At 32.9% G+C, this 24,313-nt stretch overlaps 3 protein-coding genes across 3 annotated transcripts; 1 reads left to right on the plus strand and 2 right to left on the minus strand.

Moving 5' to 3' along the window:
- Positions 1 to 2,762: 2,762 nt before the first annotated feature.
- TRIADDRAFT_19242 (uncharacterized protein) lies at positions 2,763 to 5,181 on the minus strand (the record flags this gene model as incomplete). The annotated part of the gene is made up of 2 exons (XM_002109069.1): positions 2,763 to 3,078; positions 3,677 to 5,181. The coding sequence occupies 2 exons, from the start codon at positions 5,179 to 5,181 to the stop codon at positions 2,763 to 2,765; spliced, it is 1,821 nt and encodes a 606-aa protein (XP_002109105.1).
- Positions 5,182 to 8,799: 3,618 nt separating this feature from the next.
- TRIADDRAFT_52796 (uncharacterized protein) lies at positions 8,800 to 13,347 on the plus strand (the record flags this gene model as incomplete). The annotated part of the gene is made up of 11 exons (XM_002108342.1): positions 8,800 to 8,835; positions 10,521 to 10,638; positions 10,963 to 11,268; positions 11,525 to 11,634; positions 11,743 to 11,813; positions 11,929 to 12,077; positions 12,233 to 12,367; positions 12,554 to 12,632; positions 12,759 to 12,802; positions 12,907 to 13,000; positions 13,131 to 13,347. 11 exons carry the CDS (start codon positions 8,800 to 8,802, stop codon positions 13,345 to 13,347), a joined length of 1,359 nt encoding a protein of 452 aa, XP_002108378.1.
- A 2,481-nt stretch (positions 13,348 to 15,828) lies between these two features.
- Positions 15,829 to 17,170, minus strand: TRIADDRAFT_52797 (uncharacterized protein; the record flags this gene model as incomplete). Its single annotated transcript, XM_002109070.1, has 2 exons — positions 15,829 to 16,678; positions 17,067 to 17,170. The coding sequence occupies 2 exons, from the start codon at positions 17,168 to 17,170 to the stop codon at positions 15,829 to 15,831; spliced, it is 954 nt and encodes a 317-aa protein (XP_002109106.1).
- Positions 17,171 to 24,313: the final 7,143 nt, after the last annotated feature.

A 24,313-nucleotide genomic window follows, 5' to 3' on the forward strand; every position in this document is an offset into this window, starting at 1 on the left:
CTACAAAAAATTTTGCCATTCTTATTGCATAGTAATAAAAAGAAATTGAAGCATATAAAATCCATGTAGCGAAATTATTGGCACAGATGATTGATGTAATTCATTTTTTATACCTGTAACTTTTATATACTGCTGGCTTCGAAAATTTCTTAGTTTGAAATTATTCATGTATCAAACATGAATTTAATTTACGATTAAGTTGGTGTTTGACTGATTTTCTGATATGTTTCTGCGGTCAACAAAATTTCATGCTAGCATTTTATTTGTAAATATATCAAACACCAACTTAATTTACAATTTAAGGTTCATATGGGCGACTTTCTGATAAAACAAAAAATTTGTAATCGATAAAATGTCCAGTTTAGATGCCAATTACTATAATAGCACAAATTATGCCGTATCTTTAAAAGGAAATGTAAGTTTTTGCGTTATGCTGCTTGTCTAATTGATTTATGAGTCAATCGCAAATTTACGATTGATTAACTTAAGTTAATCCTGTGATTCACTTAAGTTTCGATAAATCATTAATATCAAACTTTATTTCTAATACCAATTAAAATTCTCTCCGCTTCCGAGAAATAGCAAAAGTATAATGCTCCATTCACTATCTTCTATCATCTATGAATCTCATGGAAGCATCATAATGTAATTTATTTAAAATATTACAAGTAAATGCAAAATTTGAGATTTCTTTATCTCAAATCAATGGCTGTTAGTTCCTGTCCAACAAAAAACTGCCAAACTACGATTGAAAAATAGTTGTACATGCAATTTAATGAACATGCTTTGCCATCCTGAAAGGAATAACTAACTAGCTGTTGTTACTGTATCAAGATTAAAATTTCTTAAAACGGTGAATTTATTCCTGTATAGTAATTACATTTCATGCACTGAATAGACACAATTTATAATGCTAGTATAACAATTTATAATTCAATAGTGAATATTTCTATAATATAGGAAAGTACCGGTACGTACTTGTGACAAATTTCCACTTCTTAACCAGTGATTTGAAAGTTTAATTTTATTCACAAGAGGATAATGATGTAGATTGCCTTTAGTTGGTCTATCAGGAGAACTGGAACCTAAACGGTATCGGCCAAGAAGGTGCTAATATGGTGAAGGTACTGGTATGAATAATCAGTTAACAACTACGATAGATCATGAATATTTATGCATGCATTATTTACATAATGATTACCTTCGCCAGAGATCACTTCAAATAAGCTTTTACTTGTCGAAAAGCGCCACCCGCAGCGGTGGCATGTATCCAATATCATCTAAGTCTAGAGCATTGCAAGATTTGACATGACTCCTGGAGTTAGTATTGATGATGCTAATGATTTAAGTCGGTGCACACAGTATTTACTAGTTGCAAATTTCTTGGCCTACAGCATGAAATTGCAACTATCGAATCTAAAATCTACAGATATTTATAGTTATTAAAACACTAATTTTTATGGCTAGAGAAATTTCCGGCTGCAGGAATAATATAGTCTAGAGATTTTAGTAAATATATTAATAACCTTGTTTCATACTTGCAGAACTATACATTTAAGAGCATCATGTGTGTTTGTGTAAATGTTCCAATCCTTGCTCTTTATAGCTTTATAAATATCATACAGTAAGAGTAATAATTCATTCCTGTGCCATAACCATGCAACTTAAAATAGAATGATTAGTACACTATAGTTATCAAGAATCTGTAAATTGCAGAGTCTAATATCGAAATGATTCTGAATTGAGCGAAATTCACGCAAATAGTCAAAAATGTATAAACCACAGAATTTGGTTCTGTATTACGTTTATTTATCAAACCCTATCTTTCGTAGCCGCCTTTATTGCATAAAGACGTACGCAGATTGTACGCTAAAAAGTAAACGAAGGATAGTTGCGATTCCACTTCGTATCATGAAAACTTTATGTTTTAAGAAAGGAATAAGAAACATACAATGATGTATCCGATTTGATCATTATACGTAATACTGAAGAACAAGTAGCGATAATTATATATGCAAAAGAACCAAGTAAGCCCCAAAAAATACATTTAAAACGTTTAAATAAGTAAAGAGATGAAATTCTTAAAATTTTGCTCTATAGTATCAGAATATGATCGCTAGACGAGAGCTAAGAACGTTTAAATGGTCATCTATGAAAATCACTGTCTAGAATATCAACGCTACTTTGCTAGTGATATGTAGGATAACTATTGAAAAGAATATTTAACATTTCGCGAGAGCTAGATAATAATAACAATGTGCTAACGATTATGGCATCAAGTTCCCTATGAATCTAGAATAAAAATTTTTGGATAAATGAAGTATTTGATAGTTGAATAAATGCTAAATAGAAGTACTAGTTATAAATTGAAAGTAATAACTTGATCATCCATCAAGCCTTATTTCCTTCTTTAATAAATAGCCGATTAAATTTTTAGGCTATTGGTGATTAGTATTACCTTGATATAAATAAAAGTTCAAACAGGCATCCAACACCTTCTTAACAAAGATTGCCAAGATTAAATATCAGCAGAATTTACTTCTAGAAGAGCTGAATGATAGCTCATCTAAATATCTGTATTAGAAGTCCCCTCTTACTGCCTATATGGAGCACCAAGATCTAATTTTATGAAAGGCTTGATACAGTGTAAATTAAAATTTTTACTGAAATCTGTAACTACCTTTATAGTCTGCCATCATTTAAGATAGCAATTAGGCTACCAAAAGGGTATCATCTTATTATTCTCGAAAGCCTACTAGCAATTAATCTTGTTTGTTTTTGTCTTTGTTTAAATACTGAACTAACAAAATAATACTAAATGAAAATGCCAGTGATCCAACAGTAATGTAAAAATAGTTTCTATTTTCCTTTCGTAATTTATCATTTCCCAGTTGACATTTTATGAAAGACATTTGCGCGTCTGAATCACTTCGGTCTATAAGAGATGGAATCACTTTATTCCAAAATGTAGTTGCTTGAGGGAGGTAATTCTTCTCAATTTTCAATGGATTTTTAATATGCAAGTAAGATTTGTTACTGGATGAATAAGGCTGCCAGTCTACATCAACTTCAGGTTTCCTAGATACGTGGACATCACGAAATAAATTTAAAGCGAGAATTGAAATCTATATACATTGATCATGACTGGATTATAAGCAAATTGCCAGGATACTGTACGACTCTATAAATTCTTATATAGCTTATCCATACAGTGGTTGTTATTAAATTTTACGTTCGAGAATCTATTAAATCATTTCATTTGTAAAACTAAAGCGATTTGTAAGTAATGCTATGTAATTACAAAAATCTTATTTCATGCAAAATGAAATTATCAGAACATGCTACTTTTAAACCACATTCTCAATGCCTTAGATATTTCTAATTGAAATCAAGAAAGTAGCACTTAATAAATGAGAAGTAATACTTATTCGTCTTCAAAATGGGCCAGTCAATTGATTTAAAAGTAGGCACTATTTCTATGCATTAGCATTCATTTCCATGGAGTATTGTTGTATTCGCTACTTGGTAAATAAGTCTATCATGTTACCGTAAAGGAAAACTCTCTCATTTGTGTTTCTTTTCTTAATTTACATTCATATCAAAACTAAAGTATTCCTTTAATCCTGTTAGACTACCAGACATAACTACTAAACATCATTAAAGCCATAATACTGACCCATTTCGAGCTAGACCACCAATTATTTTCATCATGTTGATGCTAACTTGCCGATCGTCTTCAGTATAATTATCTTTAACGTAATCTGGATGATGTAGTGGATAACCGTAAATGTAAGGTATCTCCATCTGATGTATAACTCCACTGTAGGATGGATAATAAGCTGATTGTTCTGTCTTTTGATCAAATATAAAGACGAAAGCAGGATAACCTCGTTTAGCTAATTGAATTGCCAATTCATCAACAGGCGCTTGAAACAGTGCTTCTGTTAGAAATTGATCCACCATTTGTCGATTTTTAATCAAGTCATTAGGAAGAGAGTAATCAGTGTAATGATGAACTATAAGGGACCGAATCTCGTCTGGATAACTATGATAGAATCCATAAACCATTTGATTTAATAGTACGCCTGGAAAACCTTGTTCGTAACCTGGTATAGTAGCGCTAAATACAGCACCATCGTTGGCAGTGGTACCAATGATAACGTTGACTGGGTTAAAGGAGCCTTGAGATATTAGAAGGGCTGGATCATCTGGTAGGAAGTAGGAATCAACAATTGGCCTAAAAGGATAAATAGCAGCCATAGATGCTTGATGCTGAGCAGTTAATAGATCTTCAGTGCTCAATTTTTGTAAACATTCGAGAGATTGTTGAGGAGTGAAATGGCTGTCATTGCATGAGGTCTTTGATCGAAAGAGGTCAAAAACACGATTAGAATCGGACCATTTTGTATAATAGACGTCCTTTAACAAGCATGTACCTCCATATAAAGCGGCACTTCGAAATAAACCCCGACTTTGAGGCGATATCATATGATAAGTGGCAGAAATAGAACCCGCAGAATGGCCTGCTATAACAACATTCGTTGGATCGCCTCCAAATGCAGCAATGTTATCGCGTACCCAAGTTAAAGCCAAATGCTGATCTAATAAGCCAATATTAGCATCAATAACTGTATTTCCGTCGGAATCTTGAACTGTTAGGAAGCCAAGTGAACCTAATCGGTAGTTAATACTGACTACCACTACATTCTCTTGAGATGCAAGTGTTTGACCATGCCACCAAGCCGCGTTGCCAACTCTCAAACTACCTCCATGGATCCAGAAAATAACCGGCAATTTATCGGATGATTTTAATGAAGGTGTCATTATATTAAGGTATAGACAGTCTTCATTTAATTGCCAAGAAGGATCATTAGGATCCGTTCTCTCGAAAAATGCAGCCTCCAAGCGCTGCTGAGGACAAGACGCTTGAAATTGGATACTTTCTCGCGTTTTCTCCCATTTAGATTGAATTGGAACAGCTCGCTTGAAACGTCTTGCTCCGATCGGTGGTTCTGCATATGGAACTCCTAAAAACTGATAAATGGTCTTGCCTAAGACGACATCTTCCTTTCCACGGATTAAACCTTTATCGGTTTCAACAACGTTATTATCAGCTAGAACAGGTGTTAAAAGATAGGCTAGAAAGCAAGCTAGGATATTTGTCGCTAAAGATTTAGCCATTACTTCGTTATTTAGCTAAGAATTGGTTGATTTCTTGGTTTCGACGCCTAGTGTGATAAATTAGCATACGGCCACAAGTTACATCCACGACTAGTTGCTGTGCTAATTAAGGACAGATTTAAATAATTAGCAATTATAGAATAGAATTGTGTATCATCAGCGGTTAAGCTCACAGCATTGGAGCTGGTGTTTGAGCATCGTTGTTGCTATGCTAACTAATCTTGCCGACGCCCATCTTATAGCGACTAGGTAAATAATTTAGACTATTAGGCTTGCCGATACATTACTAGTTACTAGATACTAGTTATACCTTGTAGTCGTATTGATTTTACGGCACCTACGGCGTGTTTGTGATATATTATAGTGATATAGTAGTAAGAACTTCTCATGACTTATTCATATAAAGTATCGCAAACATGATATCGATTAGCCTATAAATATATATATATCATATACATAGATAAATATATATACAAATGACGTCAACATCATTTACAGTTCTAGTGTAGCCATTTAGCATCCCAAACAGTTCGTAAAGGTTTCTACTATTTACTGTCTCATACACTGTATTCTTAATATTGAAATAGCAAAGGATTTGAATGAGAGCATCTAGCCAAACCGGTTAACCTGTCAAATTGCTAAAACCGCAAAATCTGATTCGAGATGATATTCATCCGTAGTAATTTATTTTAAGCGGTCCTACCATATGATCATGTATTGCTATCTTCATGTTTACTCTTATTTACGACAATACTAAAAATAGTTCATAATAACATCTAATAACGTCATCCACGAACAAGCTATACCAGATTACATGGCTTACTATAGTATTATCACTGATCTTGCTTTGAATCAACGCTAAAGATTATAAAATATTATCATCTTCTTAAAAATTTTTCAAATATTGTATACGTAGTTGTGTACGAAGTATTTCCTGAGAATTTGTCCTTCGTAATTAGGATGCTTTGTGATCAATACCGATAATTATAAATTTCGATTTACTTAAAAGTTGTCCCAAATATTGTAATTAGACATTTATTAATACTTAAGCTATTCCTGAGAATCTGTCATCGGAAAGGATATCGAAAAAGAATGCTTGAAGATACGAACGCTGATAAATCTCTTTTTCACAATACGGTAGTATCATGCTATGTTTGAAATAACTATACTATGTATTACCCTAGATATTCAGGATGAGAAATATCAAATTATATAAATTTTCTGCCCTAAATTCCATATTTATAGTTTTATCTGTCTATGGATTTAATGCAGATAGGTGCTTCTGCTCAAGCCTAATCATAGACGAAAGGCAAATTGGTAATACTAAATTTGGTACAGAGCTTATTCATCGAAATGTGTAATAAAACTCTAAATAGTCCTATCCTATAACACTTGCCCCATATATTCGTAGATAGTTTTCTTCAACCAATCTATTCCAACTGATATAATAATGCAATAACTACCAAATTTCAGTAACTCATTTTATTATCCTGCATTATGAAAACGACAGATAATTATAAAATGCAGTCTCATTGCTATCCCACGTAAATTCTAACTAATTAAACCAATTAAGGCAACTGTCGTCAAAATATGGCCAAAAATTAGACTTGTAAAATTTTGATATAAAAAACAATTACGCTATAAATATATGCACGTAATGGCACTAACTATAGCAAGGGAAATGTCTTAAAATGAACGATATCATAATTTTTCCATAGGTAAAGTCATTGATTAGTGACTCTTGTATCCTATATGGCAGCATATTGTAGTAATAACTCAATAATTTTAAGGCTAACTGCCAAAAAATAAGTGTAAACAATTAAAGTATGATCAGTAAGAGCCTAAAAGCAAAATTTTCTATCGCTAAGAGCTTTATTTGATTCGATATTTTTAGCTTAACAAGATACATTTATATGTCCAAATTATTTGAGCATATTATTTGGCCTTAGCAAAGCCTAGATATGACAGACAACATTCGAGTTCGAAAAGCGGAGAACTGTAATAATTATACCGCCAAAGATTGAATAATAAGACCAAGTTATTTTAAGATTTCAAATATAAGGCTATTATAAGGCCACAAACTGCTACATAGGAACGAATTAAGCCAGAGTTTACGATCAGGATACATGCTAAGATAGTACTCACTAATTAAGTATCTAATGTAAATAATTATGTCTCTTTCATAAAGTAACTGTTAAGGATCGCGTCGACTTTTATTTATAAACAGGGTTGATAGCTGCTTATGAAATGTTAAATAAAGATTATAGTCTTAACTATTTAAGTCAGAAAATAGTTTCTGCCAATTTTAATTAATCACTATACTTTAGAGCTCGTCCCAACTAGAGTAAAATGCTTAATATTAAAATAAATCTAGTGATCTTATTCCTGGTGATTTTCTAACACTTAAATGCTTGGCTACAATTGCCAATGCATTAAAAGAAATGAACTAAAAATGAAATCCTATTGTACCCTACCAACTATGGGTACAACAACTGCTGGTAATAAGAAATTACCTTATTCGTATATTATTGTTAGTTGGTCAATGTTATTGATATTTATAAATAAACTCTATTACCCTTTAAAATTATCATCAATTGAGGCGTTATGGTTATTCGAATGAATGGTCTATAGTTATTTCAGTATGAAACCACAAATTATCAGTTACCTGTGAACAAAATTTATCGTTTTTATCATGAGATACACTATGTCAAAATAAGATAATCTATTTGTTCAAATACTCTGCCTAATTCAAGTTAAGAAATAAATTGGCTGTCAGTTCGTATACTTCTTACAATAAGCTAACATATACAGAATGATATCAAATCACAACCGTAATAGAACGCTTATTTCTCTCAAAATATCAATTCTACAATAGCTTATCACGGTCTTTTTAAAATATCTTATTGCTTTCTATTCTTAAGACAAAAGTAGTGAAGACCCATGCAAGACTGGAAATTTGTAAGAAACAATTCATCCTTGTGTATCTCCCATTGAGCAAGCGATGGAGATTTTTTAAACTCTTAAGTGGTTGTTTCGTGTTAAATGGAGAAACTAAGAAAATTATTTGTATTTCATTTTAGTACCCAGTTTGCTACTGGCAATTTATTTTTGCTGTATATAGCGATCAACAGTCAACTATTTGATTATTTATGACATAATACGGGCTATTTTAATGTAGATTATTTTTATAAAGCTGGTCTAATATTTCAATAGATGCTTTCCAAGGCTATTTCAACTACTAATTCTTTACCTGGAAAGTATTCTAAAACATCAATACAGGGTGGAGTTTATTGACATTAGCAGAGCTTCGACACAATAGCGATCAGCCAATCCTATAGCAATTCTCTAATTTAGAACAATAAAAATATAACTTATGTTTTGCATGATAGTTTACGCCTAATACATTATTTTCCACATTTCTGCGTAGGAGCCTGACTGCACTATAAGTTAATTAAAACGAGACAACGTGAAGTTATATATAAAAAAGGTTACTGCCTTTATTTCATAGTGTGCCAAGCTATCCCTTCATCCAAGGTTTGCGACCTAAATTGTTGATTTGATAAAACGTATAGAAATTTCGAATAAGTTCTTCAACGCGTCGATCGTTATTTCCTTAACATGAATTATTTGAAATTTTCCATCTCGCTTTATGTGGTAAGTTTATCCTTCAATCGATAATTGGGTTCAATATGAGGATAAAAGATGTCATTTAATGAATTAAAGCTTTATTATATGGATGATGATGATATCATGTTGAAAGTCGATACTTGCCAATCGTAGTCGAGTAGAGTTTCAATTAGAAGAAAACTATCTCAGTTGGATATTATTAACTCTAAACGATACTATTTTCTCTATTCGTCACGTCGTAAAATAGGAATAAATTTATTATAATTATCTTTCGTAGACTAAAATGCCATAAGTAGTCAATTTTCTAAACTAAAACGAACAATTTCCAAGAGTCTTTCAGGGCGTTATTAAGATAGTTTTTATATGAGTATAACTATTTACTATTTTCTCTCCTTTTAATTATGGATATGCATGTTTTTAGACTTTAGAATAGCAGATTAACAGATTATTCTTGGCATTACACCCAAGTAATTTTACACTAATTGAAAGCTGATTTATTTTCAAAGGAAAATTTGATGATTTCAACCTCGTGCCGATAAATGTTGGCTAGTATCATTAGAAATCTTGTTGGAACCATACACTACTTTTAAACACAGCTACAAATGTTAAACTATTTCAAGTCATCAACTTGAACTTTTACTAGCATTATCTTAGTCCAAGAGTCCAACATCGCTATTCCATTGGTTCTTGTACCATGCACTGACATCTTAGCTTACATTATTCATTTCTATTTACTTTAAAAATATTCTACTATACCTTCTATTTATTTTCTGTATGATGTCACGAGATGAAATTAACTAGCATTGCCAATTACTGTTATTTCTTTAACCTGGACAGAAATACTTTCATGACACATTTTGACTGATTACTTTCACTCGATGTGGAAAATCGATTAAAAATCATGATCATTTGGGTCGGTGATACCACTACTATTTCATTTCTTATTTCTACAAAATTCTCACTGGTGTCCGTAATTTAAAAAATTAAAGACATTATACTACAGGGCTAAATCGCAATAGAAATTTATTCCTATTCATCAATCACCCATTCAATTATTTTACAAATTGAATATATAGTATATACTATAGATTTGCCATAAAATGTACCTTTTAGCAAAGTATAAGTTGGCTGGAAAATCACACATTGTAAATTAGTTAAAGGATCATATAATCTATACGTCTTTATTAAATTTTAATTCTGCCATCTAGTAAATAGTAAACAGTAAGTTTGGCTGATTAAGTATGCTTTAGTTTGAAGTAGAATTAGCAACAATAAATATAATTAATTGAATATTCTAGTAGACATTTCTTACTACTATGCTCAGCAGTATTTTATAGCCTCCAATAGTGGATATTTTGTCAATGACTGTAGTCAAATGAATCAGTAAATTAACTGAAACAGCAAAACGCTCAGAGAAAGGAATCATAAGAATTAAACAACTAACATAAAGGGGGGGGGGGTAATCTAAACTCTATGAAGCTGCTAGAAAATTATCTTTGCCAGTCCTAGAACATATCCTCGAACTCTCATATACAGGACTGGCTGTAATCCTGCGTGCTTTATAGGAACTAAATAATTTTAAAATTTTAACGTATCACAACTCGTATAATTTGCCCATTTAGCTAACTTTCTAAATTTAAAGAATTAGCGTATCGTTACCAAATTATGATGAAATTAAAAATGATATTCTTTTCTATTGCGCTTCCTGCTAGGCCTTCATCCTTAGTTTATTTGCCAAAAACGATGTGTTTGCTCAGTTGACTATTTCAGAATTATCGGATCAAATCTTGATAACATCAGTTGACTATTTTGAATCCTCTTTCAGTGGAGGTAAGAAAAAAGAGTAGTGTAATGATCAATTAAATACTCCACCAAATGAAAGCTAGAAGTAACAATAATAGTGCAGATTGAGCAGGCTATTATCCATTTAATTCTAATTAAAGTATTCATTTTATGCTATCCTCATCGGTAAAGCTCCTAGCGCGGTTATCCAATCCTCAGCAGCTTTTGTAACAACTACTTCTGCATTAATTATGACCATTTCATCTACTTTACTTCCCACTTCTAACGTTGTTAGTAGCAAACCATCTGTAGATACCTCGACAAGTTCTCCAATGTCTACTACTACCAGCATTATCCAATCTTCATCAACAGCTTCAGTAGCATCCACAGCAACCTCTTCAGTAGTATCCACAGCAACCTCTTCAGTAGCTGGAACTACCGCTACTAGTATATCAAGTGCTGCTAGTACATCGGCTACATTAGCTACCACTGGAGCAAGCAGTCAAACTCCTATAACACCAACTCCAACCACTAATCCTTGCCTTCGTAATCCTTGTGGGCAAAAAGCGGTTTGTGTACTTAATGCGGCTCTCCAAAGTGGCTATAACTGCCAATGTCGAATAGGCTATTATCAACAAAATTCGACAGCCACTTTACAAAATGACCAAAGTTGCCAAGGTTAGTAAGGAATCTAAGTTATGCTTGAATGGATATATATATAATTCCAGGATATTAATTCCGAATTATAGCAAACACATAGCATACAGTAGCAAAAATTTAACCATTTATCATAATCTTCTAAATACTAAACGCTCATGCACTGTAAGTAAAGCTTCTGCAATGTAGCCTAATAATAAGAGCAGCAACCATTATTTCGTTTTAAATTCAACTGTTAATAATGAATATCTTCTACTTGTTTTCAATTTCTCAACAGCCGCAAAATACTTTACTGGTAATATTTCTATCAATACTGCCTTCAATAACAATCTCAATGATCCTAATAACGTAGAAGGAAAGAAAATTCGAAATCAGGCTAAACTAGAAGTCAGTTAAAAATTCTAGCATTCCATTAATTATAGTTGGATTACTGTATGTCTAGGCCAGATCAAGCAATAAATTAAAATTCATTCTTATTGTTACCCATCTTTCTAGTTGGAAAAAGCCATCAGAAACTCTTCAGACACCGCTCAAAATTTCTTAAGTGTCGTTATCGAAAAGATTAGGTTAGTCAAGTGGCCATAATTAGATATTTTTAGAAGTTCACATATCTTTTAGGAATAGACTATTGCATGATATAACGTAGAGTATTCTAATCTTACATAAACTTGTTTTTCTTAGCCAAAAACCTGGTGGTGGCATTACAATTTCATTTTATGCTGTATATGGTGCCAATGCAGCGGTTCTGCCTGCTGCTATTCAGAGTACCGTGGAAAATAACGTTCAGAGCATTGATAATTATAATGTTACTCAAGTTGCAGCAATAACACGTAAGATCAACTGATAGCTTGCTGGTTAAAATTTTCTATTTTTAGTTAATACAGCGTTGCATCAATTTAAAAACTCATACGATTTTATATACTGTTGCCAAAGTGTTGATACGTATCAAGAGAATAACAAGAGTTATTATGATTTCATATTATAGAAACTAACGAATGTCAACTTGCCAACGATCCATGTTCTGGAGTGATGCAGGAATGTCAAGACACGAATGATGGTTATACTTGTAAAGTCTGCACAACAGAACAGTATTTTAATTCTTCTACAAAGAAATGCACAGGTAATAATGATTGATATAAAGTGCGATGAGTTTAATACTGCTATCATATTTCTCTCTACTTTCTCACTAAAATGCAGAATAGGCTATAATAATAGCTCATCGTTAATATATTCACAAACCTTGTTCAGTCTTTTAATTTACAGAATGAAAGCTTTTACTTATTTGTAAATTAACTATTTTGATTAGCTAAGCCTATAAAGAGTTGTCCCAGTCCATGTCTCAATGGGGGCACTTGCCAGACTTCTCTTTCAGTTCCTACTTGCAGGTAATCCTTTACTCATTTTAGGCTATTATTCATCGAAATTTTAGACTAGAGTGATACTTGGATCATAAGCATTTTTAATTGGGTAGAAAAATATAAAATAGATGTCAATTTGATCTAATTTTCTAGCTGTACTCAATTTTTTACCGGTTCCGCGTGTGAAAGTCTTTCTAGTAAGATCTTTAACATTAAGTTAATGAAAAAATGAATAATGCTGTACACAGAAATCATTTCTGAAACTAAGACTTTCATTGTTTTTAATCTATACCTTCTATAGCTTTAACTATCATTTTAATTACCAGTGGTAGCACCGTCTTGGTCTTGGTTGTCATTGCTCTAGTAGTATGCTTAATTTATAAGAAAAGACAGCGGTAATGCAAAATTAGGAATTTCGTACATTATTTTGTAATAATGAGTTGACATTAATACGATATACAAGTAAAGATTAGTTCTATATTATTATACCTAAAGTTATTTTTAAATTATTCGTCATTCCTGTAGACCTATTAGATCAGGTACGAATTTATACGAAAATTCTGAGGACGGTAAAGGCCACGTTAACAATTACTATGAGATGGCAACAACGGAAGATTACGCAGAAGTGGATGCGGGAGTTCCTAAGCGACCCTATGCCGGCGTGCTTGGTGGAAATCAAACTACCGTCATTTATGATAGTAAACAAGCTTTAATTCGCCAGAGCCGAATATTCGAGGAATAGCATGGCAATGACTCTACTTAATTAGTTTAATGTACTTGCTTTTCTTTTTACAATATGGCAAGATCATATAAAAAATTGTAAAGCATTCTTCCAACGCCGGGCTGAATATCCCTCAATGTTTTTTAATGCAATATTCAGGAAAAGTTCAACTGATCGTGAGTACTTTAATTGCTTGAAACATTGTACTAGACATGGATTTAATCAATATTTATCATTACTATTACTGTTAATTTTTGTGTACCGGTAATAATATGATTAGTTTTAAATTTCAATGAATACCAACCACGTAAATAAGCCATCGATTTATGGTTGGTGCTAAGCCTGGCCAGCAGTTTTAAATTACCGGTAATAGGGCTTAAGTTTTGGTGCATCGATTCAACCAAAAATTGACAATATTTTTAATTTATGGAATGATGATCTATAAAAGAGATTATAAATGAAATCTAAACCATTACGAGATGTATTTTTAAATCAAGCTTTGTCATTTTTAAAAGTAATGATATATATTACACATATACAGTAAATGATTGGCTTATAGATCTGTAAACTCTTCCTTGTTAATGTATGAAACTCCACTTTGATAAGAAAAATTAGAATTGTAACATCTTGGCAAACATTCCTTGAACGATCATTCATATTTCGGACTCTTTTGCCATTTGATAATAAATCATTTATTCCTAAGATGATTAGTGTGATATTTATCCTCGTTGTCGATCTATTTTTGCGCGCTGTCTCCGTATTTTCTATCAGATTGTTTATAAAGTATGTGCAATCTGCTATTCAAATAAACGGTAAGTACGTACTATGAACGTTCTATGTTTATGCTTTGATTTTAATGATAGTAAAAATATACTTTTGGTGTAACAGCATGATAATGTCATCAATTCATTGTGACGATTAATGTAATTAGCAGTACTAGGAAAAGTGATGGATAAGGTTTCTATTTGGTCATGGATTACTCAAATAGCAATACTAGTAATAAATAATTTATTCCTGAAATGGATAGCGTGATATTTATTCTCGCTTTCGAACTGTTTTTGCGCGCTGGATTAGAGTTCTCGGTATTTTCTATCATCTCGTTAATGAAATATGTGCAATCGACTTTTGAAATAAGCCATCAATACGTACCATGAACGTTCTATATTTGTGCTCTGATTTTGATAATGGTAAAAATCATTTTAGGATAACAGCATGATAATATAACCAATTATTATTTTACCAATTAATTGTGTCTGTGTGTAATATGATTACTAGTGCTAGCTAGGAAGTGATGGTTAAGGTTTCTATTTGGGTATGGATTACACTAAAATTATTTTTTAAGTGGCCCATGATTCTATGGTTCGGGATTAGGGTTAGGTTTTAAATTAAATACTCGTAAGACAGATCTTTGGAAATGAGCTGATTTATCGATATGTCATGGAATACTAGTAGGGTAATATCATCTGAAGCTCCTGTATTCGAGTATTTCTAATTGCCTATCTACTACCGTACTTAGTAGAGGCTATAAAGGGGATAAATCGAGCCTATCTATGTGCTAGTCAAGCTGTAAGCGAGTTACCATAAGTTAATGTGTACGTCATGATAGCAGCTTTCATAATTCGTACTGCACAATCTATGTAATCCGATTCGAAATCATAAATTTCATAGCAAGCCATTTTATTTCATTGCGATCGACGTAAATTATTATCGACATCGGGGATGAAATAGGATCATCAAACATAATCTAGCATAAGTCGAAATGATGGCTAAACAGGCCATGATGCCAATGTAGAATATAGGCCGTAAGCAACGTTTTAAGTCATCGGATATACGTTTCAAAAGATGTTTATTGCCGCAATGAACATTTTGAACGTTTTTATTTACGTTAAGTTGTTAGTAGTAAATTTGAATTGGGCGACCCGTTGCGCATATTAGATATAAATGATCAGGAAAATAAATAATGCATAATGTTTCATTGCTGATGGTGGCAAGAATTTTCGAATCAATATCAACCAGTTAGAGAATTTCATGATGGCGTATTTTTATTACAGAATAGAGGCTACAGAGTTTCAACACCTTCATAACTAACTTAAACTATAAGCAAAGGCGACGGACTGTGTCGTCTATAACCTTGGCTTGTTTTGAAACACAAGTAATTGATTATCATTATAGGCAATCAAGCATTCGTTAAGGCCAATTAACAAGTTACACTACAACACTGTAAATGTAAATACTTATAGATATTTACTGATTCCATTTTCACTAGTTCATTAAGCTTCAGTAATAATATAATCGAGCGAAAGCAAAAGTACGTATGCGTACAGAACTCAATTCAAAACTACGCTTACAAATTAAATAGTGCAAACACGATTGTATATAGACGTTGGATACTAACTCAGATGCAAGTCATATTATAGGTAGGGTAAAAAAACTGAACGAATGATATCAAACGTAAACTGCGAGTAATTTGGCCATAACAATCCTTTCAAAAGCGCTAGGATGCTATTGATCTTTAGTTAGACTCGGTTCGGCGGATGCAGAAGCTGTACTTTCTGTAGGATTTTCATTTATACCAATATTATTATCCATGATGGACTCTTTACCTTCATATTGGCTATAAGCTTTTAGATCGGTTTCAAATTGTTCCACTTGATTTTCATGTACATTGATGTAATCCTCCGTAGTCTGCTGATTGCCATCTGCATCAATCAATGTTGTTAGCGTATGCTTTCGATCGCCAATACTTCTTGTGACAGTCACTTTCTTCTCTCCGTTACTTTTTGTGATGGTCGATTTATGATAGGTGTATCTCGCCTTGTCAATATTCTGATTTGCTTGTTTTGAAGAAGAATTATCCTCTTGCATTTTCCCCTCGCTCTCTTGGGGAAATGCGCGATTGTACATAGCGTTTCTTAATTTTAGATGGTGTTGAAACATGCTTTGAGGCGATAGTTCATCTAATGCTTCTTCAACAAATCTTAATGGCCATGCTGGCATGGAGCCAAACCATGGAGAGAACGGCTTACACCTTGCAATGGATGTTTTATAGTATACATCATTATCATCCCGGTTATTCTGACTGGAACTATTTTCAGACTGCTTTGTCGTTGTTTTGCCACTTAAATTCTTGGCTTGAGCTTGATTTTCATCGTGAGACGGTTGATTTTGTTCCGCGGAAGCATGGCTTGATTCATCTTTCGTTTTACATTGTGATTTGTGTCCACTTTCCTCTTTCCCATGTGATTTTCGATCAGTCGTTTTAACTTCCCTTAATTTTTCCAAGTGGTTGATGAGCGGATTGAAGAAGCATGCCTCCGATAGAAAGGGGGGTCTAGCCAGTCTTCTCAAATGCCTATCAACAATGTAGAAGTCCATATAGAAAAAAATAAATAAAAAAAAAACATCATGATCGAACTTTCCTTCAATTTACCAGATACCCTTCTAAAACAATATGCATGAAACAGAATTTTATAACAATAATTCTGCAGAATTTCTGCTACAGTACTGCTGAGCGATCGATATAAATGTAAATAAAAAAAAAAATCATCATTTTAATTCATTCCCAAACATCAAGTAAAAACACGCCGTCGCTATTGCATCATTGCTGATCAACATCATGACGGCTTCAATATCGATCAATGAGGTCGATTTTTCTTAGCAATGAGACATGACTAAAGCATCGGCTACCATCGTTCAGCAAACAAGGATATTGGATCTATCTACATGTGCAACTATACTACCATGGCAAGTGGCTGGCGGAGGCCCAGCTATCCAGGACGATTGCTCGCGGAGATTGATGCACCGCATAAGTCACCGTTCTCTGTACTACCGCACGGATGGACATTTTCCCAGCAGATCCAATTGGCAATTCTTCCAACAACTTATTTTTTTCAACGCTAAAGCAGTTGCAATGTGGCTTGCCCTAATTAATGGAACAACTGAAAGAATTGAAGCTCTTTTCCAACTTGGACAGAAAATGATATTTATATCCAGATACCGGTATCTATATATATGGGGCGGAGGACCGCTGCCGAACTGCTTGTTTACCTATGAAGATTTTGCCCGAGTTTTCTGGCTTTTTCTACGGTATCGCCTTACCGTACGCACAGTACTTTGCATTGTCATCATGCATTGTAACATGCGCCGTCATGCTTTTCATACTAACTAGTACTAAGTTTTATTTATAACTATTACGAAGTTTCTATACTAACTAGTACTAAGTTTAATTTATAACTAATACCAAGTTTTTATACTAACTAGTACTACGTTTTATTTCTAACTAACTATTACTAAGTTTCTACACTAACTAGTACTAAGTTTCATTTATAACTAATACCAAGTTTTCATACTAACTAGTACTAAGTTTTATTTATAACTAGTACTAAGTTTTATTTATAACTAGTACTAAGTTTTCATACGAACTAGTACTAAGTTCTATGTATAACTAGTACTAAATTTTCATACTAACTGGTACTAAGTTTTATTTATAGCTAGTACCAAGTTTTCATACTAACTAGCTGCCATAGCCTGGCATGGCCTCTTGCAGTACTTTACACTGTACTTTACAGTACTTTTGCAATGCCATCGTACCATACCTACTGTACATTCGTCAGCAAAATTGCCGCATCACTTTCTATCCAACGACACGAATAACACTTTCCGTTCTATAGTACAGTATATCCAATTGCAGACTCCAATTTGGTTGGCAGATCGGACAGCGAAGGATCGTGATGATGTAATATTGCCAGCAATTTTTGCAGGCAGGAGGTGGGTTGGCTCGAGCATTTGCATATCCACAATTCATGGTCAATACTATCAATCAAGGATAGTAATACCAATAGAAAATCAATGACGAACATCCATTGATTGACTTTAAACAGCCTAAACTGTAAATAATTTGCAAGTGGAGGCTGCAAAGTAAGAGCAAAGGTCCTCCGATTCCTTCTGTCATTGTGGTGGTGTGTCAATAGTGTACAGTCGACTTTTGAATGGTGCAACGGGAAGAGCATTTGCATCTCGAAAATTAGAGAATTGTAGAAGATTAATCAATGACTAAACTAAAATGAATTCATTGAACCTAAACGGTCTCAATTGTATCAATACTTTGCAAATGTAGAGTCAAAAGTAAGAGCAAAGGCCCTCCTATTTATTCGTTCATCGTGGTAGTGTGTCTATAGTGCACACTTGACTTTTGAACGGTGCAACGGGAAGAGCATTTGCATCTCGAGAATTGTAGAAGATCAATCAATGACTAAAATAAAATGAACTCATTGACCCTAACCGGTCTCAACTGTATCAATACTTTGCAAATGTAGAGTCTAAAGTAAGAGCAAAGGCCCGCCCTCCTATTTATTCTTTCATCGTGGTGGTATGTCATGAACGCCCTAAACTGTACATTATACAATAAATACTTTGCATAAGTAGTGTGCAAAGTAAAAGCAAAGGCCCTCCCATTATTTTTTTCCCATCGTAGCGGTGTGTCAATAGTGCACAGTTGACTTCTTAGCGGCCAACATTTGCTGTAGGTTAGCTGTAAAACGAGCTGGTCTTGTAAGGCAGAAGGATAACTTTTGCTCGATTACACCGCCATGAAGTGATCGATCGATTTGGATTGAAAATTATGCATCGTTTAGTTAATGATGTAATATTGCTTAATCAAATTTTCAGTTTCTTTTTTTATTTGCTTTCATTGCGATAAGATTACAGCCAAGATGAGTTGTTCCTGACATGAAATGATAAACCATCTCATTTATGGCCATGTGTGGAATTGAAAATGGAATAGTATTTTGTAGCAGACTAATCGCTTTTTCGTGGTCACATTACGAAGAAATGGCCACTATAGGATCTTAATCTGGAGCGCTGTGTGATAATAATTGCACTCTCAGAGTAGACCCATCTTGACGTTGTGGAATACTTGTAGATGATGCAATCATGCAGAAAATTGCATCTTTTTTTTCTATACGTTACAGTATGTCAAAATCGTTGGTCCATCTATTGGACTAGTGTATTTTTTCTTGAGCTCAGGTGATTGAGTTTAGAGTCAAATTCTTGCTTGTAATAACCGGCATGAAAATTACGTAAGTCATTTTGTACTGCTGTGCTTCTAAACTGTTGGATGGATTGATAGAATGATTAGGTTGCCGGGATCTATAAACAATCTGTGGCCGACTTATCACTATACCATTAAAATGTACATTTTTAATGATATATCCATTGGATAGATAGTAAAGACTAATTTACTGACGATTTAACGTTGGGGATCGAATTCAACAATTCTTCAAACACGTCAGGTATTACTCCTAACATCATCCAAGTGGCAGAGAACTAAACTGTAACGATACCCTTTCCCGAGAGCAAGCTACTAACATCCCAAACAACCAATATGGAGTTTCACGTATTCTGATTTTACGAATTTAACTTAACAGATTACTTGTTTTGGATCACTATAATCTAGAAACCAAGTCGGCATATCATGTCGGTATAGAAATCATACAAGAGAAATGAATTGAGATGGAAAAGATACCATGGTTAGGAACTACAATAAAAAAATTGGTACCTTTCCCTCCCCACTCTTCCACTTTATGAAGGAGACAAAATTGATGTTGTAATCCTTGCTATAGCTTAGCGGCAAGATCATCTGATGACGAGGATGATTAGAGAGAACTTGAGAAATAGATGAACAGTAATATCCGACTCCCTGTAGTTTTGATGAGTCCGGTAAAGCTAACGCTTTCAATCTCAACCCTATCGTCCTTCCTGTACGGATATGCTGTTGAGTAAAACTAATGGTTAATAATACCCTAATACCCAGAATAAAATCACAGGCCAAGAATTCTTGGCAAGTGATATATAAAATATCAAAAGAATGTATGAGAGCACATAAATTATCTACGATATAAGTTTTAACCTTTACCTGTCATAAATAGGAGTCTTACATAGTAAATCAATTACGAAATTTCGACTGTGTAAAAATAACTCCTACAATATTTAATACTTCTAAATTTCCCCCAATTTACGCTTACTTTGATGTATCACTGGATATAGAGGAGGTTGGCTAATGATGTTTCACCAACATCATTCAAATGACATGCTAATAATCATTCTAAGTATTTTCCAATAAAATATTGAAATGCCCTCGCTATAGCTAGTAATGTACCACTTTACGATATATAATATTACTTACTTATTTTTATTTAATAATTTGCACCGTGGAAATCCATACATCTAATCTACTTCAATAGTGGATGGATCATTCATTCATTCAGTATTGCCTTGGTCATCATTATAGCCGTCGATCTTAAGCAGATTTTAGCGCTTGTTGCCGCTATTCGTCTGAAATTAATAATTAGAAATAAAAACTTCTTCGCCCGCCTATTCTTTCTTCTCTCTACTCTGTCTCAGCTGCAACACTTTGTTGTTTAAACCTATTCTTACGCGATTTGCGATTCATTCACTGTCAATCATAAAATGCAAGTGCAGCTGTCTGTTAATTGCCAAATCATGTATCCTTGATACGTAAATTTTTACGTGTTGAATATATCGGACTTTTGTTGTTAGGCAAGTACGTGGGTCATAACTTTTAAAGCAGCAACATCGAGACAATAACGGAGTCTAGAATAGATCGTATGCAAGTTATAGCACTTATAGTAGGCAAATTTCCTTGATTTCACAGTCAATGTCATAAAATTGTTTGGAGTTACGTGAAAATTAATAGAAATAAACGCAATAAGCAGAATCCTGAATTGTCAAATTTCTTTAAATATCGACTAATTTTAACAAATACAATTTTACGTTGGAAAAATATTACAATTTAATGATATGCAAATTTATTTGTCCTCATCTAAACAGTCGCCTAGAAATGGATCCATCATCATGGCCACTATACAAATTAATCCAAGATCAGCGTCTATTATATCATAACAGGAAGAGTAAATTAAACTTTCAACAATAGATGATTGACAATTCCATAAAGGCTAGTATGTTGTATTACCTTCAACATCGATATCAATAGGGATAATTATGTCGATCCCAGAGTTTCAATGTTTTTTTGATTCCTTTGATTTACTTAGAGGGTATAGTTGCTGAAATTAAATATAGCTGACCGTAGCTAATTGAATTTTCTATTTAGACTTCTGCTTTGTTATTTTAAATAATTTATAACGGGTATTTTTGTTCAATGGGTCCGGCTGATCAGAAATTAATGTCACTATCATTTCTTAGTAATTGATACTGATGTCTTAGTGACGTATTGTACTCCAAAGTGTTAACAGGAAATAGATTACGCTAAAATACAATATCGATCATAATTATTCAAAAGTCCTAAATTCTAATTCAGTTATTGATAGATTACGGACGTTAAACAATTATCGGCCTATTAAAAGTGTACCTACATATTATGTACTTCATCTTAGAATCTGAATTTGGCGGTAGGGAACATTTGAATTTGTTAGCTATAAGTCATGAAACTAGAGGCACAATATTATATTAGCAAATTAATGTCATATTCTACCTAAATTCAAGTCTGTTCGATTTTAATTCATAACATTTCTAATGACACTATCGTTAAATGAAATTATGAACATCGAAAGAAGCAAAAGTTCTCTTAAACAAAGATCTAACTTGTGACTTATTGCCTTTGGGATATCATGTAAAAGATCTCTTCTTATTTTTCCAAAGTCATATATCAGTCAAGTAGCTGTACATTATAATATATCGAAGCTGTTGATCAAATAAATATTACCATACTAACTCTAATTATATTCGAATATAATGAAAGCTTCAAATTTGAAGCTCTGTAGGCATATATTAAATATTTAGCATGCATACCCGTAAGTGGATGACTTGTATTATTTCACGGCATAATAATAATGTCGTATTAATATTAGCCAGCTTGCTAACTAAAAAAAAATCATCTTAATCAATTATAAGCCAAATCATACCAATAGATACTAGCTAAATATTATATTAATGTGTTAGGCTTGTGTCTACTTTGACATGGATAAGCAATTTAAAGGACTATTTTAATATCTTCATAACGGAAGTAAGCTACATCCGATGACCACTACGCTTTTTAGTAAAACATTTTACTAACCGACATAATTTGTGATATTGAAAACATACGCAAATAATATCCTACATTCCAATTGCTAGCTTAATTGCTATTCAAAACCTTATCAGTAGACAGTATCAAGGCTATTTTAGGCTAGAATAGCTATGGCAATAAATATTTTAGGGCTTAGTATCTGAAAGTTAAAGTACTTAGCTTAGGAAGTGTAACACTGCAAGCAAATTACTTAAGTCTACGGTCTGCAAATTGCGATCTATTATGGAGCCTAAATCCTGGAATTGAGCTTTTATGCTTCAACGCTTCAGAAAAAAATATATTGGAAAACTTATTAACAAAGAAATAATTTCTTTCATAGTTATTAAACTTCTAGACTTTTTTGCCTATAGTCAAAGTAAACAAGCAACAAAACTTAAAATCAGATTCAACGATGCTAATCTTCCATTCTAATGAATAAAATGTTCTCGAGAAGTTGATAGAATAATAAAATATAGACTGTAATAATGCATTATTTAAAAAGTTAATGTGAGTGGCTACACTAGAATTTTACTATAATAACCAGCAAAATAGATTGATATTATTATTAAGTGCTAATAAATTCAAATCTCTGCCACAAAATTTAGATATTTACCTATATCATAATGTCTTAAAAATTAGTAATTCATAAACTTACCTCACTAAATTGTTTTAATAGGACACGCTAATGATACTAAAGGTTAATCATGCGTAAATTAAAACGATGTTATTTCTCTTTAATTAATAGTTACCTACGCAAAGGATATATAAACCAAAACTCTTAGTAATGATTAAGTTTGCATTTTGCTACTAATTCGATAGTATTTTTTCTTGTGTTATCGCATGAATTAGCTGACCAAACGAACTAGCTAACCTTGGATAAACTGAAAATTTATAAAACATATGCATATAATCAATTCAGTAGTATAGCCAGCTTACTTGGCCAAATAACTTCTTTTCAATTTTTTCTTAATTTCTTGTCCCGTAGCATTCAATTTCAAGTACAATTTTTACTCAGTTGCCGACATAACATATTCGCCTTACTGCAAGCGGGAAAAGCCAGAATAGAATACAGGTAGGTGATAAGTGATTAACACTAAATTGTTTGATTATGCTAATACGATTAATTTTCAAAATATGTTTATACAATATATTTTTGCTTAATAAATTAAATAGAAATTTGTAGTGCAAATGGATGTTTGGCAATAATATCGATCATTTACAGCCAGAATAAAATATAAAACTTACCTAAATGATATCTTCCTGATTTTGAGCGAGATCAGACAGTACAGAATGACAGTTGAAATTTTTCACCTTTATTACCAACACTGATAATAGCATAACTTCGTAGCACTGACTGAATGAAAAACACTACGAGCAGTATTAAAGCTATTTTCATGATATTACAGAAATAAGTAGAGAAGAGATTGAGAATTTTTCTTTATTACAGTCCTTTTCATAATCCATAGTCACATAAAATGAAATTAAAACAGGGACAAATACGACGATAAAATATACAACATCTGTAATTGTACCATCGTTGATAAGTTACATTTGCCTGTTAAATGTCTTACCGCGGATCAATACATTCATATCGCTAAGTGCTCGTAAAGTTGTCGCACTGTTTAAACTATAACTGAACCAAATGAATAAGGCCAAAGATAAACTGCGAAAGAGTTATCCATTTCATGATACACTGTTGCTTATTGCGAAATTATCAGATCAAGTAGATTTTAGTAAGTAAGCCATGTCATGAGTGAAATTTGGAGATGACGACTTACTGTACATGTACATTGCTCATCACATTCGCAATAAGAAAGAAATATAAAATTTCAAATTTGGAAGATTAGGAGATTGAATAAACATATTTGCGAGGTCTGCAATGTATTTACAGGTCTTACATTAATT

The sequence above is a fragment of the Trichoplax adhaerens genome, genomic scaffold, assembly GCF_000150275.1.
Source record: "Trichoplax adhaerens TRIADscaffold_1 genomic scaffold, whole genome shotgun sequence".
In the NCBI taxonomy this organism is placed as follows: domain Eukaryota; kingdom Metazoa; phylum Placozoa; class Uniplacotomia; order Trichoplacea; family Trichoplacidae; genus Trichoplax; species Trichoplax adhaerens.